Below are 17,076 nucleotides of genomic sequence, written 5' to 3'. Positions count from 1 at the left end.
AGTGTTATGGGTTGTAACAACGCATGGCTCCACCCCTACACAGTGCAAACCAGCAGGTGTGTGCTATACAGAGCATAGCATGTGCGTGATGTGGGGAACTAGCCCTTTACCACAAGCTATATCCAGTCAGTTTCTTTACTTATTCCTTGTTTTTTTCTGTTGAGATTTGTGTTTTAAACCTCTGACACATCAAAGGAAGAGGGAATAGCTTCACAGGAAGGAGATTCATTTTTGCAACATGACAACATTGACACATTAATGTCAATCAGAGGAGCTGAAAAAGTATTACTTCATCAGGAGAGCCTCCAACTGCCATAGAGGAGCTGTGCAGTGACCTACAAGAATGAAATGCCCACTTGACCAACAATGTCCATTTCCTGCTATTAAAGCTCAGTACAGTATGGATCAAATGTTATGCTCTGTAGATGATATAAATTATTTAAAAGCTGATAGGAGCACTCTATCAGCTATTCTTGCCTGTTTTTCTTTTCATTGGACGTTATCAAAATCTGAAATTAATTGCAAATTGTCTGCAACATGAAATTCCTGAGGAAGGGTTAGTCATGCTAGTAATGTATTTCTGCACCTTCATACAGTTTTCTGAAATCTTTCCTTATCAGACAGAGGAGAAGCTTCAAACTGAGCTGAATGCGAGAAGGTGTTGTAAGCTTTGGTGTGGTTATTACTCAGCAAAGAAATATTATAGCAAGGTTTTTTAATATTCTTCATTATCTACTTGGGAGGTGATACCAGTAATAAAAGTAGTATTGAATCATAAGATGTTTAACATTAGTTACTACTGAAGATGTGTTTTATAACTATGGCTAATGTTTTACCATATTAATCAGACAATTTTATTTTTGGATGGCTGTACTATATAATAGTTTATAAAAAGCTGTCATCCGGGAACCCAAGCTAGAAGTATATTTCTGGATAGCAGACCAGAATCATTTACAGCTCCCCACAATGTTCCTGCTCCCTGTTCATGCTGGGATCAGTGATGGATACTGGCTTTATAAGTGTCAAATGAGGAACTAAACTCCTTGGGACGATGGTACACAACATGACTTAGTCATGTTTTCAAATCTTAAAAGTGCTTGGCACGCAAATTTTGCATCCTCTTTTGGGTAGCCCTCCTGCTTCTCCAGTTAGGCCTTAAGACAAGCTCACATTCTTTCTTTTCTTTCTCACTTTTTTCTCTCTTTACTTTGCGCCCACATTGTGGTTGCCATCTTACCATGTTTCTTTTTTCTTATATATTGCACAACGGCGATTTATATCAGTCAATTTACTGGAATCAATGAAGGTCCTTTGGTCGCTTTTTTTCAATGTATGTGAAGCTTTATGGGTTTTGTCCTTGAAGATGCTACAACTCCATTATGATATATTTTATGCTGCTGTTTTAGTTTTCCCTTTTTGTGGCCCTACCTATGCCGCTGCTATACCCAGATTATGATTACGCCAACGGCCTATTCTATTCAACGGTTTCTTCCCCATGTTTTGGTCATGTGCTAAACCTAATAAAGATATATTTGCCTCTAAGTTCTAATGAATCAAAGTGGTGACTGTAAAGTTAGAAAGCAGAGAGATTTATGACCCACAGTATGCCAAATTTTTCGTGGATTAACTTCCAAAAATGCACTTTCAATACTGTACCATTAAATCCCAGGCCTAATTCCGGTGCATTATATTGTGAAAATCTAGATTGCTTCTGCCTAAAACTAACCTTTAATGGTCTATTAAAAGTAACAGCTAAAAACACAGATGACTTGCTTATAAAGGACCATTTTACCTGTTAAACAATTTTTTCTCTCCTTCCATTTCTGAGATTTACAGAGTACAACCCTGTGTGGAAATGCAGGAGACCTCACATTTTTTGTGCTGCTTCCCAATAACACCTCCAGGTCTCCTTCCCATAGACAGTGAAAAGAGCACACTGATGGCACATCTTTGTCACTCTGTGCTCTCCTCTTAGCATACTTTTTTCACAACAGATTTAGTTCCTTGTGCTGCTTCTCCCTCCCCCACTACAGAAATCTGCCTTTCAACTTTTGTGCAGCTGCCCTGTTAGATTTTCTGAGCTGAAGAGACACTCTTCAGCTGGCCAATGATGGATCAGAATTCAGCCAGTTCAGCAGGGACTGAATCAATGTATGGCCGTCCCTGTTTGACAGAATTATATGGTTGGATCGACTGCTGTCGAACATACAGTTGTGTTCAAAATAATAGCAGTCAGACATCACTAACCTGATGAATCCCTGTTTTTGGTAGAAATGATATTTCTACATGGCAAATAATTTACTAGCAGGTGTAGTATAGTAATAGAAATCCAACAGACCCAACAGTCATGACATGCATGCTGCTGATTCTGTGTAATTGAATCACTAATTGAAAGGGGCATGTTCAAAATAATAGCAGTGTGGAGTTCTATTAGTGAGGTCATTCATTCTTTGAAAAACAGGTGGCAATTATTGCCCTTATTTAAGGAAGGAAGGCAGCAAATGTTGTACATGCTGGTTACCGTGCATTTCTCTCTGAAATTCTGAGGAAAATGGGTTGTTCCAGACATTGTTCAGAAGAACAGCGTACCTTGATTAAAAAGTGGATTGGAGAGGGGAAAATATATAAAGAAGTGCAGAAAATGATAGGCTGCTCAGCTAAAATGATCGCAAATGCTTTAAAATGGCAACCAAAAACTGAAAGACGTGGAAGAAAGCAAAAAACTACCATTCGAATGGATAGAAGAATAGCCAAAATGGCAAGGACTCGGCCAGCAATCAGCTCCAGGAAGATCAAAGAAGTTCTAAAGTTCTCTGTGAGTACTGTTACAATTAGAAGACGCCTATGTGAAGCCAAGCTATCTGCAAGAAGCCCCCGCAAAGTCCCACGGTTGAAAAAAAGACGTGCTGAAGAGGTTACAATTTGCCAAAGAGCACATTGACTGGCCTAAAGAGAAATGGCGCAACATTTTGTGGACTGATGAAAGTAAGATTGTTCTTTTTGGGTCTAGTGGCCGGAGACAGTTTGTTAGACAACTCCAGAAACAAATGAGTACTGTCCGTGATACTTTTTTTATACGGCTACAATCACCTCAGACAACTCCCAAACACTGAATTCAAGCCACAGTACACTGTGAAGACAGTGAAGCATGGTTGCGCAAGCATCATGATATGGGGATGTTTCTCATACTACGGTGTTGGGCCTATTTATCGCATACCAGGGATCATGGATCAGTTTGAATACATCAGAATACTTGAAGAGGTCATGCTGTCTTATGCTGAAGAGGAAATGCCCTTGAAATGGGTGTTCCAACAAGACAACGACCCCAAACACACCAGTAAACGTGCAACATCTTGGTTCCAGACCAAGATTCAAAGGAAAGCAAAATCTTCAAACATTTTTCAGTTTATATAGTGAATGTTTGAGTTTGTAAAGAAGAATACAAACACTGCTATTTTTTTGAACAGTCTAATATTCACTTTTCTTCAATTTTTTTTAGAGGAACAACACAAATTTGATATATTTTTCTTCATGTTTTGATTTGGAATAGAATGTGTAGTGTTCCCAATGCATTTGTGTGTATGGAAATAAAAGCTATTAGAAGGATTTTGAGCTTTATTCACTTTTTTCAACACACTGCTATTATTTTGAACACAACTGTACAAGCTGGAAAACGTTTGTTCACTAATTCTAGTGATAGAAGATATCATATATCACTTTTCATTTTCTTTAGTAACACTTTAATTTTCTTCTGTACATAATGTAATGTGCACACGAAGAATCGGATATTCTAGGTCCCATGTCACATTATCTCCCCTTCACTCTCTGTAGCAAGAATTCAAATACACATTCTAATGTGAATATTTTTCCTAATGAATTTAAAGCAGTATTAAACCCAAAAGCAAACATTCATTGTATTGCAGCTTACCAATTCTTCGTTGTTATGGCTGTATTAATTTTGTTTTTCAGGCTTTTTAATTTATTTTCACCTGGTGTTCCAGCCAGTAAGTCTGTTTTGCAACAGAACAAACTGTCCTGCAGATGTAGTAGTTGAGACTTGAAACCAACCGTTTACCACTGACAGGGGTGCTTACAATGATAAGCATTTACTCATGTAAAACCTTTATCCCAAAAGGAAGAAAACTTCTGCTGTAACTGCAGTGTGAGCTGGAGTTTGGCTTCAATGCATGTAGTGTGTTGTCTGCCAGTACATCCCACACGTACCCCAAAGCCCCCCTCCTCGTGTCTTGATGACTGGACTTCTTCCTGGCGCTGAACTTCTGGTACTGAGGTAGTTAATAGAGTTGGCTCATCGGGTTGAACCCAATAGAACAGTTTCTCTCAACCAGGGTTCCGTGGAATACTAAGGTTCTTCCAGAGGTTGATAGGGGTTCCTTGAGCAATTTCTGCCTCTCAGATAAGTTCCCACCGACACCATTGATCTTTTTAGCCATCTATAAGGCCCCATGTACACGGGACACTTCTCAACTATGGAAACTGACTGCTGGAAAACATAGTTTAGCCGTGTTTGCATACCGCGTTTATGCACGTTTATCAGCATTTGCGTTTAAAATTGTTTTTTATTTTTTTTAACATAACCTCAGGAGACCTTCCGAAATGCCTAGAAAGCACTGAAAAAAAGTAAAAAAATTAACTATTTCAGACATTTTGAGAGAAATAGAGAAAGCAGAAGCAGAGAGCAGTTTGTGTTGAGATTAGCTGTCTTTTTTGGTGTTTGGATATGTTCCAGCTTATTTCTGTGCAGAAATTATTGCAACAGTGTCTATCATATTTTTTTCATGCAAAACCTCAAAGTATGGTGTGCCAGGTCCATTTGAGTACCGGGAAAACTTTGCATGCCTTTTTCATGATGAAAAAGGCTCTGGACAGCATCTGAAAATGGAAGAGTTAAAAAAATAAATTAAAACGCCTATAAACGCTGTTACAAGCGTTTTGTGTTTGAAACGCTGATAAAATCTACCGCTGTGCGCAAGTTTTCTGCGTTCAAAAAAAAGACTGTAAACTCAACTGCCTGTAAACGACATAGTGTACATGGACACATAGGAAACCATTAGGTTGAGTTCAGGGGCTGCTGAAAAAGAACGATGAACAGCTCCTAAACGTGAGTTTCAGCTGCAGTGTACATGAGCCCTAAGGGAGTAACTCTTCCCAGTGACCACAAATGCAAGGAGCATTCTTCTCACTGACCATCACACTGATGTATCAAGTTGTAGATATGGTAGAGAGCGGAGAATTATTTCAAGGATTCCTCTGTTGAAAAGGTTGAGAGGCCACAATAGAAGAAGCTCCCGATGAGGACCTATCCCCTCCTCCCCTCTCATCCATTGAGAATAGCCTGTGCAGTTTCCTGATCTGTAATTCAGTGTAGCCCAATTTGTAAATGGGCAAGAAAATCTTGTCATTCATCTTACTTCCCACATTTACAGATCATGCTACATGCAGTGTAAATGGTGCACAGGCTTTCCTCAGTGGATGAGAAGGCGGAAGGGGCAGATCCCTGTCAGGAGCTTCTTTTATTGAATTCAGCCTGGAGTCCATCAGCACAAGAAGATCAGCGCCAGGAATAGGACCTGTTATCCATCCATGCACAGACTTTCTACAGGATCCAGCAGCCTGCACTACATGGGACATACTTCATTGTAAATAAGTTAGGTCACTAAAGCTGTAGGGAAAATATTTTGTGCGCAAAATCTCAGATTAAAATATCCAGCCAAATATATTTCTGTTATTAGTTTGGACTGGTAGTGTAGGACCTATTTCCTTCCTGAGCCGTGATCATTAAGTGTCTTTGTTCTTTGGCGTTATTGTAAAAGTGGCAGATTCTTCTCTTTCAGCCGCTCCTGCTTCCATCCGCTTAAATAATTAGCTGCCTCTCTATATAAACACATAGGGGGAGGGAGCAGTGTTACCTGTCTTTGTTAGCTCTCACAGTGACAGGACAGGAGTGCCTAGACCTGTCTGGGTGGTTATAAAAGCCACCTTTGTTTATGTACAAAGTTTTGCAACTGTACCAAACCTTGCAGGCTGGCAACTCTGTTTTATGCACCAATAACAGAACCATTAGGCTTGCATTGTATGTACTGCAAACCTCTGTATAGAGGATTTGTCAGCCCTGGATGGGTAACATGTGTAAAAAAAAAAAGTTTGGAAGAGTTTACAAAGAGTCGATTGTGTTCCTATTTACTATAGACCTGAAAATGGACAGCTTCGCACATCCACAACACCTACATTTACATCACTAGCTCCAGTTACTTGTAACAGGAGTCCGCAGCCCAGCAAGTTAACGCTTCTCAAATCACAGACATGGTGGTATACTGTAGGTTTGTCACCTGCCAGCCTGACCTAAATTGTACCCTTGATGCTGCCAATCCCTAGTGTTCTAGGCTCTGAGGTTGTTCACACCCCCTGCATATGTGAAAGATTCCAGAGATAGCAAGTGCCCAGCAAGGAGATTGACTGACTGACTGTCTATAACCACACCATTTTTAAACACCTCCCAACACTGAGATCAGTCTCCAGGAGAGATTGTTTGCTGATTCTTTTTGTAACTGAGGCAACAGTGAGAATCCTGTTCGTTATCTCTCTCTGCTTACTGACTCCTCCGGTATTATATTGCAAACGTTTACTGTACTAGATGAAAACACAGTGACAGCTTACCAATTGATGTATAATCCCAGTAATGCATCAGACAGAAAATGACAAGCTGTAGCTTTACATTCCTGTTGGGTATTGTGTAAACAAACTGCATGATATGTTTTTTGTATTCTTTAACTGTTTGGCTTTTAAGCTGTACTCATCTGTCCCTATAATTCTGCTTGTTTCCCTCCGACTCTTCTGTTTTCTCTCTATATACAGATCTACCAGGTTCAGAAGGTAATGTCTATGCATTGTATTGTTATTGTACTGTCGCATGTTCTGTCTCCCACTGTAATGTACAGCGCTGAGCGAACTGTTGGCGCTTTATAAATACTTTTTAATAATGTTTTTGTGTGTAATTCCCTGCATGACTGGGTAGTTTAGTTACTTCACTCTTTTGTTTAGTATTCATTATATGACTTATTTTTGTATTGACCTTGTTTAACAGTTTCTAAAATTTGTTGTGCTTGTAAAAGATGCATGGAACCTGAAATTCTAAGGTGCATCACCTAGAATGTTCTATAACAGTCATACAAATATCAGGCGCCTCACCCAGGATTTTCTGCTCGTTCTGAGGCCTTCAGTTCAAGTGTACACATTATATATAGGTATTTATGTTTTATCTGGAGATGACATATCTTTTTTGGGCTTAGGGTTTATGTGTGGGTAATATATTTTCCTGTGATGTGTCAATTCTAGTTCAAGCATATGCAGAAGAAAAATAGATTTGCATTGTGTTTTTTTGTTTGTTCTTGTAGCCTGCATTGACATCCTGAAAATGTTTGACCTGACAGCTAGTGCATGGAGTGCAGTATACTACTGAAGTGTTTGCTGTGCGTGATTCGCTTCTTTTAATGTTTACCAGTCTTGCTGACCTGTCACTTCTCTTCTTCCTTCAGAAATATTATGGTTTGGATGCCAAGTGGGGTGACATTGAGCAGTGGATGGTAGGCTTTTACATACAATCCCTGTGTGTTATGTTTAATAAACCGTGTGAGCTGCGTAGTGTCAGAAGCAGTTGATGCAAAGTTATTGTAGCAGAATAAAAGTCTATTAGCTGCATGCTTAAAAAGTTTAGCTATCCCTAGGCAATTGTGGAAGCTGATTCTATACTTGTCATGAAGAAGTAGCAATGTACAAACCTTAAAACCCAAAATCCTGTATTCTGCTGGGAATTAAAAACTGTCCAGATATCGAATCGTAAAAGTTCTGCAGCTTTTTGTTCTCACTTGCTAGAGGTGATTGTAGCCATATTAGTGCACTTGCGACAAACAACTGAGTACCGTCCGTGATACTTTTTTTTTTTTTTTCTTTTTATTTGCACTAACATACAGTTTTCAGGACAAGCTTTTGGGGTATTTCCCCTTCTTCAAGGTCCAAGCAGTACTACTTCACAAAGTTTTAGCAGAATGTTTTTGCTAGAAATAGAAAAGCAAAGTGGTCTGCCTTGTTTGTCATAAATTATCACATTTGTATCTGTATTTATTTCTTGGCTTACTGCTAAAGTACAAAAGGAGTTCTCGAGAAATACTGAGCTGTGATTTCTGTCCCGTCTGAAAACATTGCCTGGATAGTTCTGGCTGTCATGATTGAAAGTCAGACTTTTTCTCCCTGCAAAAGAATAGTTAACATAATTATCTTTCTGGTGGCCCATGTCTGCTATCTTTGCTGCTCTTCAGGGCATAGCAGTGGCCTAGCGGTTGATCAATAGGACCGCAGTGTGCAGTGGGGGTCACAGGTATCCAACAAAACCAGAAATGTTGAATACTGAAGAGGCTAGTGGAGGCTGGAGCACTGAAATGGAGCAAAGGTAGGACACATGGGCCATCAGAGAGGTGAGTATAATAAATCTCCCACAGGTACCTGTGGTTATGTTTTTGGGTGATGACAGTGTTGCTCTAAAACACTAACCTGGAGCAATCATTCAGATCACAAGAGTCAGCTTATTTGTTCAGGTCAGTGATTAAGAATGTGCTGAAGCAATTGGATCAATGTGAAAGCCAGTGGGGTTTAAATAAGGGATCCTGTGTGGCTCTAGGGGAGGGAGGAGAGTTGAAGAGCTCTGAGGTTGGTAGCGTGACTATGGGGCACTTTGGGGATTTGAGGGAAGTTTTTCACTACTATCTGTGAGTTAGTACAATGTGCTCTCAGGTAGTCCAGATCTCCTTGGCATAGTGCCCACCTGCAGCATCTCCTTCTTCCCATCTCTGGTTATGTGAGTTGTCACATGATCAAGGAAGACCAGGAAAGGTGTAGTCTAACCTCACTCCCTATTGGGTGCTTTGTTGTGAGGTTTTTTTTAAGCGGGTGCCCCCTTTCCCTTCTGGCTTCTGCCCACAGTAGGCGGCCATTAGAGGAGAGGAGACAGAATCCTTCCTTCAGCAGCAATCTTGGCCTCTGCTCTGCCTGGGAGGGTTGATGCTGCCAGAGAACACATCATTGGCAAGTTTCTTTGGTATAATGATAGAGGGCACCCCCACACACCACACGCATAAAAACACTGCACCTGGGGTAGCTTGTCCCTCTTACCCTTCCTGCCCCTTGTCCCACCCCTCCAGTGGATATAAAAAGTCTACACACCCTTGTTAAAATGTCAGGTTTCTGTGATTTAAAAAATTAGACAAAGATAAATAATTTCAGAACTTTTTCCACCTTTAATGTAACCAATAAACTGTACAATTCAGTTAAACAACAAATCTTTTAGGTGGAGGGAAGTAAAAATAAATTAAAATAATATGGTTGCATAAGTGTGCACACCCTTAACGAATACTTTGTTGAAGCTCCTTTTGATTTTATTGCAGTACTCAGTCTTTTTGGGTATGAGTCTATCAGCATGGCACATCTTGACTTGGCAATATTTGCCCACTCTTCCTTGCAAAAACTCCAAATCTATCAGATTGCGAGGGCATCTCCTGTGCACAGCCCTCTTCAGATCACCCCACAGATTTTCAATTGGATTCAGGTCTGGGCTCTGGTCTCTGGCTGGGCCATTCCAAAACTTTAGTCTTGTTCTGGTAAAGCCATTTCTTTAATGATTTTGGATGTATGCTTTGGGTTGTTGTCATGCTGAAAGATGAAGTACCTCTTCATGTTCAGCTTTCTAGCAGAAGCCTGAATGTTTTGTGCCAATATTGACTGGAATTTGGAACTGTTCATAATTCCCTCTACCTTGACTAAGGCCCCAGTTCCAGCTGAAGAAAAACAGTCCCAAAGCATGATGCTGCCACCACCATGCTTCACTGTAGGTATGGTGTTCTTTTGGTGATGTGCAGTGTTGTTTTTGCACCAAATGTATCTTTTAGAATTATGGCCAAAAAGTTCAACCTTGGTTTCATCAGACCATAACACATTTTCCCCACATGCTTTTGGGAGACTTCAGAAGTGTTTTTGCAAAATTTAGCCGGGCTTGGATGTTTTTCTTCGTAAGAAAAGGCTTCCATCTTGCCACTCTACCCCATAGCCCAGACATATGAAGAATACGGGAGATTGTTGTCACATGTACCACACAGCCGGTACTTGCCAGATATTCCTGCAGCTCCTAATGTTGCTGTAGGCCTCTTGGCAGCCTCCTGGTTTTCTTCTCGTCTTTTCATCAATTTTGAAGGGATGTCCAGTTCTTGGTAATGTCACTGTTGCGCCATGTTCTCTCCAGTTGATGACTGTTTTCACTGTGTTACCCCCCCCCCCCCCCAAAAAAAAAAGATTTCAGATTGTTATTCAATTGAGTTGTACAGTTTTATAGGTCACATTAAAGATGGAAAAAGTTCTGAAATTATTTTTTTCTCATTTTTTTTTACATCACAGAAACCTGACATTTTAACAGGGGTGTGTAGGATTTTTATATCCACTGTAGGTTTATATCTTTTTGAAAATCCCATCATGGGATTACCTTTTGAGGATCTTATCTTTCTGCCCCCTCACAAAATGGTATAACTAAGGTATCAGACAGTTTTGCCAGAAGAATTTCCTTTTTGAGTGCAGATAGACTTTAAATTCAGTGGATGTTATGCAAAAACTTTGTATAACCATTGAGTTCCTGCTCAGAGCATGATAGTTGAGTGGAGTGACTGTGAATTAATTTTACTTATTATATCATTTTCATTTTGGAATTGTGTTCTATTACACTACCAGTTTACAATGTCCCCATTCCCATTTGTTACTTTTCCTCTTATCTCCCATCCCTTCCCATCTCTTGTCTGTTTTTATCCTCCTTGCTGTGAGCTGCTTCATGTGTTTCTCTTGTCCCTGCAATGCTTTTCCAGGAAGATAGTGAGCGATATTCACACAAACCACGGAGGAATCTCCAGGTCAGTTTTACCCATGCAACATTATGCTAACCATGAAAACCTACCTGCAAGCCTGTTGATCCTTATGGCCAGTTAAAAGTGCAACAGTGTTGAGCTGAATGATCATCCAGTACATTTCTCTTTTTACTCATTTATCCTTTGTCATTTAATGTTCAAGTTTTAGTAACATGGCTCTTAAGTAAACTTTATTCCCAACTACTCATCAAAGCAATAACGACAGATGATGGAAATAACTTAATACTATACTAAATGTGTACTAACAGATGTGTAGTTTCTTCTTTGCTTCTACCATTTTTACATGCATGCAATTTCCATCTTTTACTCAAATTAACGTGGAACTCTAGGCAAACACCTTTAAGTGTACTTGTGATCTTGATACTATCTTTTACAGTTTAGGATTCGTTTACACAGGCCTATTTACACGTACATATGTGCGAAAGGCTGTCTTAGCCCACACGGGTTGCACAGGGTTTCTGTGCATCCACTTGTTAGGCAGTCGCATTCATGTCTTTCAGGACACGACCACTGGTCGTCATTTGTCAGTGTCCCCAAATGCAGAGGCCTCATTCACATGGGTGTATCTATGCATACACCCGTGCAAAGGGTCATCTTGGCCTGCATGGGATGCATAGGTGTTTTGTGCATCCACGAGCAAGCAGCCTATTGCTTCACAAACTTTTCATTGATTACACTGCCTGTAACACGATCTGTGAATGGGGGAGAGAATGCTGTGACCAGACTCTTTCCTATTCTCAGATCATGTTACAGGCAGTGTAATCTGTGAAATTATTATTATTATTATTACAGGTACTTGTATAGCACCATCAATTTACTGTATTTATTGTGTATATATTGTACATTTGCATCAGTCCCTAATCCTCAAGGCGCGTACAATCTAATTTCCCTAACTCACATTCATACATACACCAATTTAGACCGGAGCCAATTCACCTACCATCATTTCTTTTGGAGTGTGGGAGAAAACCAGAGTACCCGGAGGAAACCCACGCAGGCACAGGGAGAACATGCAAACTCCAGGCAGGTGGTGCTGTGGTTGGGATGCAAACCAATGACCCCAGTACTGCCAGGTGGGTCTGCTAACCATTTAGCTACTGTGCTGCCTGCGAAATAACCCTTTCCAATGGTGGACAAGGAAGGAGGGGGTGTGCCCCCATTGGATCATCGGTCTTAGGTTTCTGTTGTATCGGAAGCTAAACATCAGCAGAACTGATTTCAGTTGGTTTATTAGGCAGTTCATACATTTTTTTTTTTTTTTATTTATTTTTGTTCAACGCAAAAAAAAAAAGACCCAATTCCCCCATTCACACACTCAATTTAGATGGGGGGGGGATCCTTCTAGCTGAGGCAGCGGGGAGATTTTCCTGCTGTCAGAATACACTGATCAGTGCTGCAGGCTATAGTTGGTGGCACTGTTCAAGAGGGAGCTTGACTTCTGTACAACCAGCCTTGCCCGTACATGGATCGGAATTCGACCGGTCCCTGCTGAACCCACCGAATTTCGAACTATGTATGGTTTGCTTTATGCTACATTCGCACAGACAACTAGCGCTGGTGTGAATGACAGTGGCAGGAATCTGCTGATACCCTTAGCTGTTTCTGCCACCTGTTAGCAGCTAGCTGCTACCGCCGAGCCCTGTACACTTCAATGACGGTTCGGCAGAAGCTGCAACTACCTGTGGCTGTCTATCCTATCAGTGCTCACCTGCAGTGATCACTGCAGGATGCACACAAAGTGCGGCCATCAGCCATTTTTGATTGAAAAGATACTTTTATTACAGAAGCATCAAAAACAACATGTTACTTGTAATCGGGGTACATCTCACCCTGTACTGCGACGCAGCGCACCACATTGCAATACAGTTCCAAGCATACAATAAATACATTCAGAAATAAATACATTCGCTCAGCGGTATGATGCCTGACGTGATGTGCGTGGAGGACGAATCTCCAGACCACCACGTCATGCATAACGCCGCTTACCCCAAAAACTGTAGCATCCTAATATACATTACGTTTCCTAATAATACTAGTGCATGCAAAAACGAAAACCGGATATTACGATCAACAATAGGCATCGGGTGTGTGGGGGGGGGGGGGAAGGGGGGGGAAAGAACACAGGCTCGAAGCTTTATTGAAAAGACAAAGACGCGCAAGGGGGAGTAGGGGGAAGGGGAAAATCTTCAGACGTCCTCTTCCTCCTTAAAGTCCATCAAGGAATAGTCTCTGAGCAGACTGAGGATCAGTCTGCGGCAGTCCTCAATGGACATCCTCTCCCGCTGGTGGATGAGGCGCTTTCTGGCGCACCATAAAGCGTCCTTAAAACAGCACAGCACCCGCCAGGCGCCGTCAATGTCCTCCAGAGAAAAAGTCCCACAGAATAGTCCATTCAACACCCCAAAGTGAGTGATGGCTGTCTGTGGTACAAAGTCCTTGAGTTCAGGTTCCAGGGCCCCCAACAGGGCCTGAGCAAATGAGCACTCCCAGAAAACGTGGTGAGACGTTTCCTCGTGGATGATGCAGAAGGGGCAGTGTCTGTATCTGCTCAGGTTCCTGGCATGCATAAATGTCCTGAGAGGCAACCCCCCTTGGATTGCCATCCATGCCAGGTCTTTGTGCCTGTTGGTAAGAATGTTGGAAGAAACATTCCTCCAGACCACCTTGCAGGTGTCTGAAGGCAGGCCTGGAACCGACTCCAAAATGTCGCTGGCTCGGATGAGCTTGTAGATAGTCTTTGGCTTCCACAAGTCAGGCTTGACTCCCTGCAGCCCTTGCTCCCTGATGAACTTGAAGGTATCCAAGTAGTACCAAGGAGTGTCCCAGTTGTAGGGGATGGAACTATCCCAAGTGTCCCACCCCAGGGACCTCCAGAGAGGCAACAGGAAGAAGCGAGACATTGCGTTCCTGCCAGAGTCCATAATCCGTCTGGGCAAAGTTCTGCGGATGCAGTTGCAAGCAAAGAACACCCTCAGCTGGGTGGCGATGTCGGGCACGCCCTTACCGCCCTTGAGGGGTTCCTTGAACATGACTGCCCGCTTCACTCTGTCCATCTTGGAGCCCCAGATGAAGTGAAACACCGCCCTGGTGATGCCCTTACAGGTGTTGACCCGTGGGGGCCAGGCCTGGGCGAGGTACTGCAACACAGGGAGAATCTCGCTGCGGAGTACCAGTGTCTTCCCTTCGATGGAGAGGTCTCTGAGGCTCCATAGTCCAAACTTTTGGCGCATCTTGGCCAGTCTCTCCTCCCAAGACTTCAGGGCTGCGCCCTCGGCACCAAACCAAACTCCCAAAATTTTCATGAAGTCTGTCTTGATGCCAAAGGGCATGGATGCAGAAGAAGGCAGGAACCACTTTCCGAAGAGCATGACTTCCGACTTCCCGCAGTTGACCTTTGCCCCCGAAGCTTGGCCGAAGTCCTCGCAGGTCTGGACGAGCAGGTCGATGGAGCGCTGGTTGGCACAGAACCCCGTCACGTCGTCCATGTAGAGCGAGCACTTCACTTCCCGTCTGTCCGGTCCCGGTGCGGTGATTCCCCCGATCTCTGGATTCCGTCTAATGCATTCGGCGAAGAGCTCTATACAGCAAACAAAAAGCAGAGGTGAGAGAGGACAGCCTTGTCTGACCCCGGAGAGGACCGGGAAGGGGTCAGTCTTCCAGCCGTTCACCTGCACGGAACTACAAATGTCGTTATACATCATATCCACAACCGAACAGAACATTTCCCCAAGACCAAACCTGCGCAGGGCTCTGCACATAAACCCATGGGAGACACGGTCAAAGGCCTTTTCCTGGTCAAGACTGACCAGGGCCGCGTGCACACGGCGGTCTTTGATGTACTGGACCGTGTCCCGGACAAGCGCTAGGCTGTCCGCAATCCTGCGGCCAGGAATGCCACAAGTCTGATCCGGGTGGATTATCTGTCCGATGACAGCCTTCAACCTGTTCGCCATAACTTTGGCAAGGATCTTGTAGTCCACGTTCAAGAGAGAGATGGGACGCCAATTTTTCAAGTCACATCTCTCCCCCTTACGCTTGTACAGGATCGTGATCATCCCCTCCCTCAATGAAGGAGGCATCTTGCCCTCCACCACCATCTCCTCGTACAGCTCGAGCAGGTCCGGGCCCACAAGATCCCACAGCGCTACATAGAGCTCCGCTGGGAGACCGTCGCAGCCCGGGGTCCTGCCTCGCCTAAAGGATTTAGCGGCAGAGTGCAGTTCCTCCAACGTCAAGGGGGCGTTGGTGGCCGACAAACCTGCAGGATCAATAGCATTAGAGATACCTGACAAGAACCTGTTGGCCGCTGCCGTGTCTGTTTCTTTGGGGGAGTAGAGGTCGGAGTAGTAGTCGCTGACCACTTCCATCACGGCCTCCTTCCCCTTCTGGAGTGTTCCAGTCTTGTCCCGCAGCTCAGACAGGGGAGTGTGTCCTGAGTGGAGTTTCCTGAAAAAGAAAGAGTTACACTTCTCACCTTTCTCTAGATGCTCCACCTTGGCACGGAAGACAATGTGACTGGATTCTTGCCCAAAATGCTTTTTCAAGCTCTTCTTGGTGTCCTCCAGGTCTTGCCTCACGTCCCAGCCACAGAGATGAAGGTCCTGCAGGGACTGCAGCTGACGCTGCAGCCTCCTGAGTTCCCTCCTCCTGGCACACACTTGCTGGCGTCCCCTGGCCTGAAAGAAGCTGCGCAGCTTGACTTTCACGAACTCCCACCAGTCGCTTACCTTGGGAAAGAAAGACTTCTCCCCTCGCCAGGCACCTTAGGTTTCCCTGAGCTCCTCTAGCAGTTCCTCATCGTCCAGCAGGGTGCAATTCAGCTTCCAGGAGCCTGGGCCCGGGGCAAAGCCCTCTCCCAGATCGCCTTGAAAGTGAATGGCCCTGTGGTCAGAGAAAAAGCAGGGAACCATGGAGAACCCGCGGTGCCTGACTGCCCTGGAGGTGAGCACAAAGTCAATCCTGGAGCGCACAGATCCATCGGGGCGGCTCCATGAGTAGTTCACGGAACCGCGCCCCACGGATCCCACTGCGTCTCGCAGGGAAGCCTCCGCAATCACCTCCCGGAGCAGCTTCGAGGTGGCGTCGAGTTTTGCGTACATGCTGGAGCTGCGCCCATCCTCCTCTATCGGACAGTTAAAATCACCGCCGATTACTACTGTTCTCGTTGTGACGAGTTGCGTCCGCAGGGTTTGTTAAAGTTCCAGCCGCGCGTTCTGCGGCCATCAGCCATTATCACAGGCAAGGCAGACAGCAATGGATAGCTGTGGCCACCGCCAACCTGTCATTGAAGTGTATCGGACTTACAGGCGGCAGCTAGCTACTCATGTGTGGCAGAAACAGCTGAGAGAATCAGCAGATTCCTGCCACTGTCATTTGAATTGGCGCTAGCTTCCCGGGGCGAATGTAGACTTCACAGCTTGGAAACCCCTATGGCTGGCAGCCTGCCAAGATCTTCACTTCCTGTGATGTGAACTATGAAAAATAATTCCCCTCAATGCTTTTAGATATGGAGATGAATGAGGGCTTGTTTTAAAGTGCCTACAAATCTTTGTATGCCTAAGTTTTCGTAAGAGCATTTAACAATTTGCCTAGAGTTTCACTTACTGATTATGCCCATAGTATATAATAAAATCTGAAAATGAAGGATCCCTTAACATTGGTGTCCAGAGCGCATGTGCATGTAAGACACACTGAATAATCCGATAGAGGAATGAAGCAGATATAAGTAGGTGCAGGTGCCCGAGGTGATTCTAATTCTAAACATAAACAGCAGCTTTCTGCAGATGATAGAAATTAAATGGGAATATTTTTTTGCCATCTAATAATCATCTCTAGATGAGAATTTCTTCTTTTCATGGTGTAAAAGAATTGTTTGCTAGCTCGAATTAAGTATGTGGCAAGTGAGGTCAGAATTACTGATCCAAATACTTGCTTTGGTTCTGAGACTTAGAATATTAAAGCTATTGGATTGGAATAATAGCCAGGCAACTAGAATTTTCAGTAAAATACTAGTACTAGAATAATACAAGTTTCCTTTAATAAAAGTACCGTAATCTTCTTTTTTTTTTTTTTCCCGTAAACTAGGAGCTTCCCTCCA

General features: G+C 43.3%; 1 protein-coding gene across 19 annotated transcripts in view; it reads left to right on the top strand.

The window, feature by feature from the left end:
* The window catches only part of LRRFIP1 (LRR binding FLII interacting protein 1), a 185,363-nt gene that overhangs the window by 99,119 nt on the left and 69,168 nt on the right, over positions 1-17,076 (top strand). For 18 of the 19 annotated variants that reach the window (XM_089672419.1, XM_089672418.1, XM_089672401.1 and 15 more), the window contains 3 exons: positions 6,877-6,894; positions 7,557-7,604; positions 10,920-10,964. The exons of the other annotated variant lie outside the window; for it this stretch is intronic. In XM_089672419.1, coding sequence (XP_089528545.1) covers positions 6,877-6,894; positions 7,557-7,604; positions 10,920-10,964 — 111 coding nt within the window. The remainder of the gene's footprint in view (positions 1-6,876; positions 6,895-7,556; positions 7,605-10,919; positions 10,965-17,076) is intronic. 19 annotated transcript variants of the gene reach the window in all.

This window comes from Staurois parvus, unplaced genomic scaffold, assembly GCF_062004578.1.
Source record: "Staurois parvus isolate SC_StPar_1 unplaced genomic scaffold, SC_StPar_1.0 ptg000011l, whole genome shotgun sequence".
In the NCBI taxonomy this organism is placed as follows: Eukaryota; Metazoa; Chordata; class Amphibia; order Anura; family Ranidae; genus Staurois; species Staurois parvus.
Note: the sequence above shows the minus strand (reverse complement) of the source record. Positions and strands in the feature narration are given on the sequence as shown.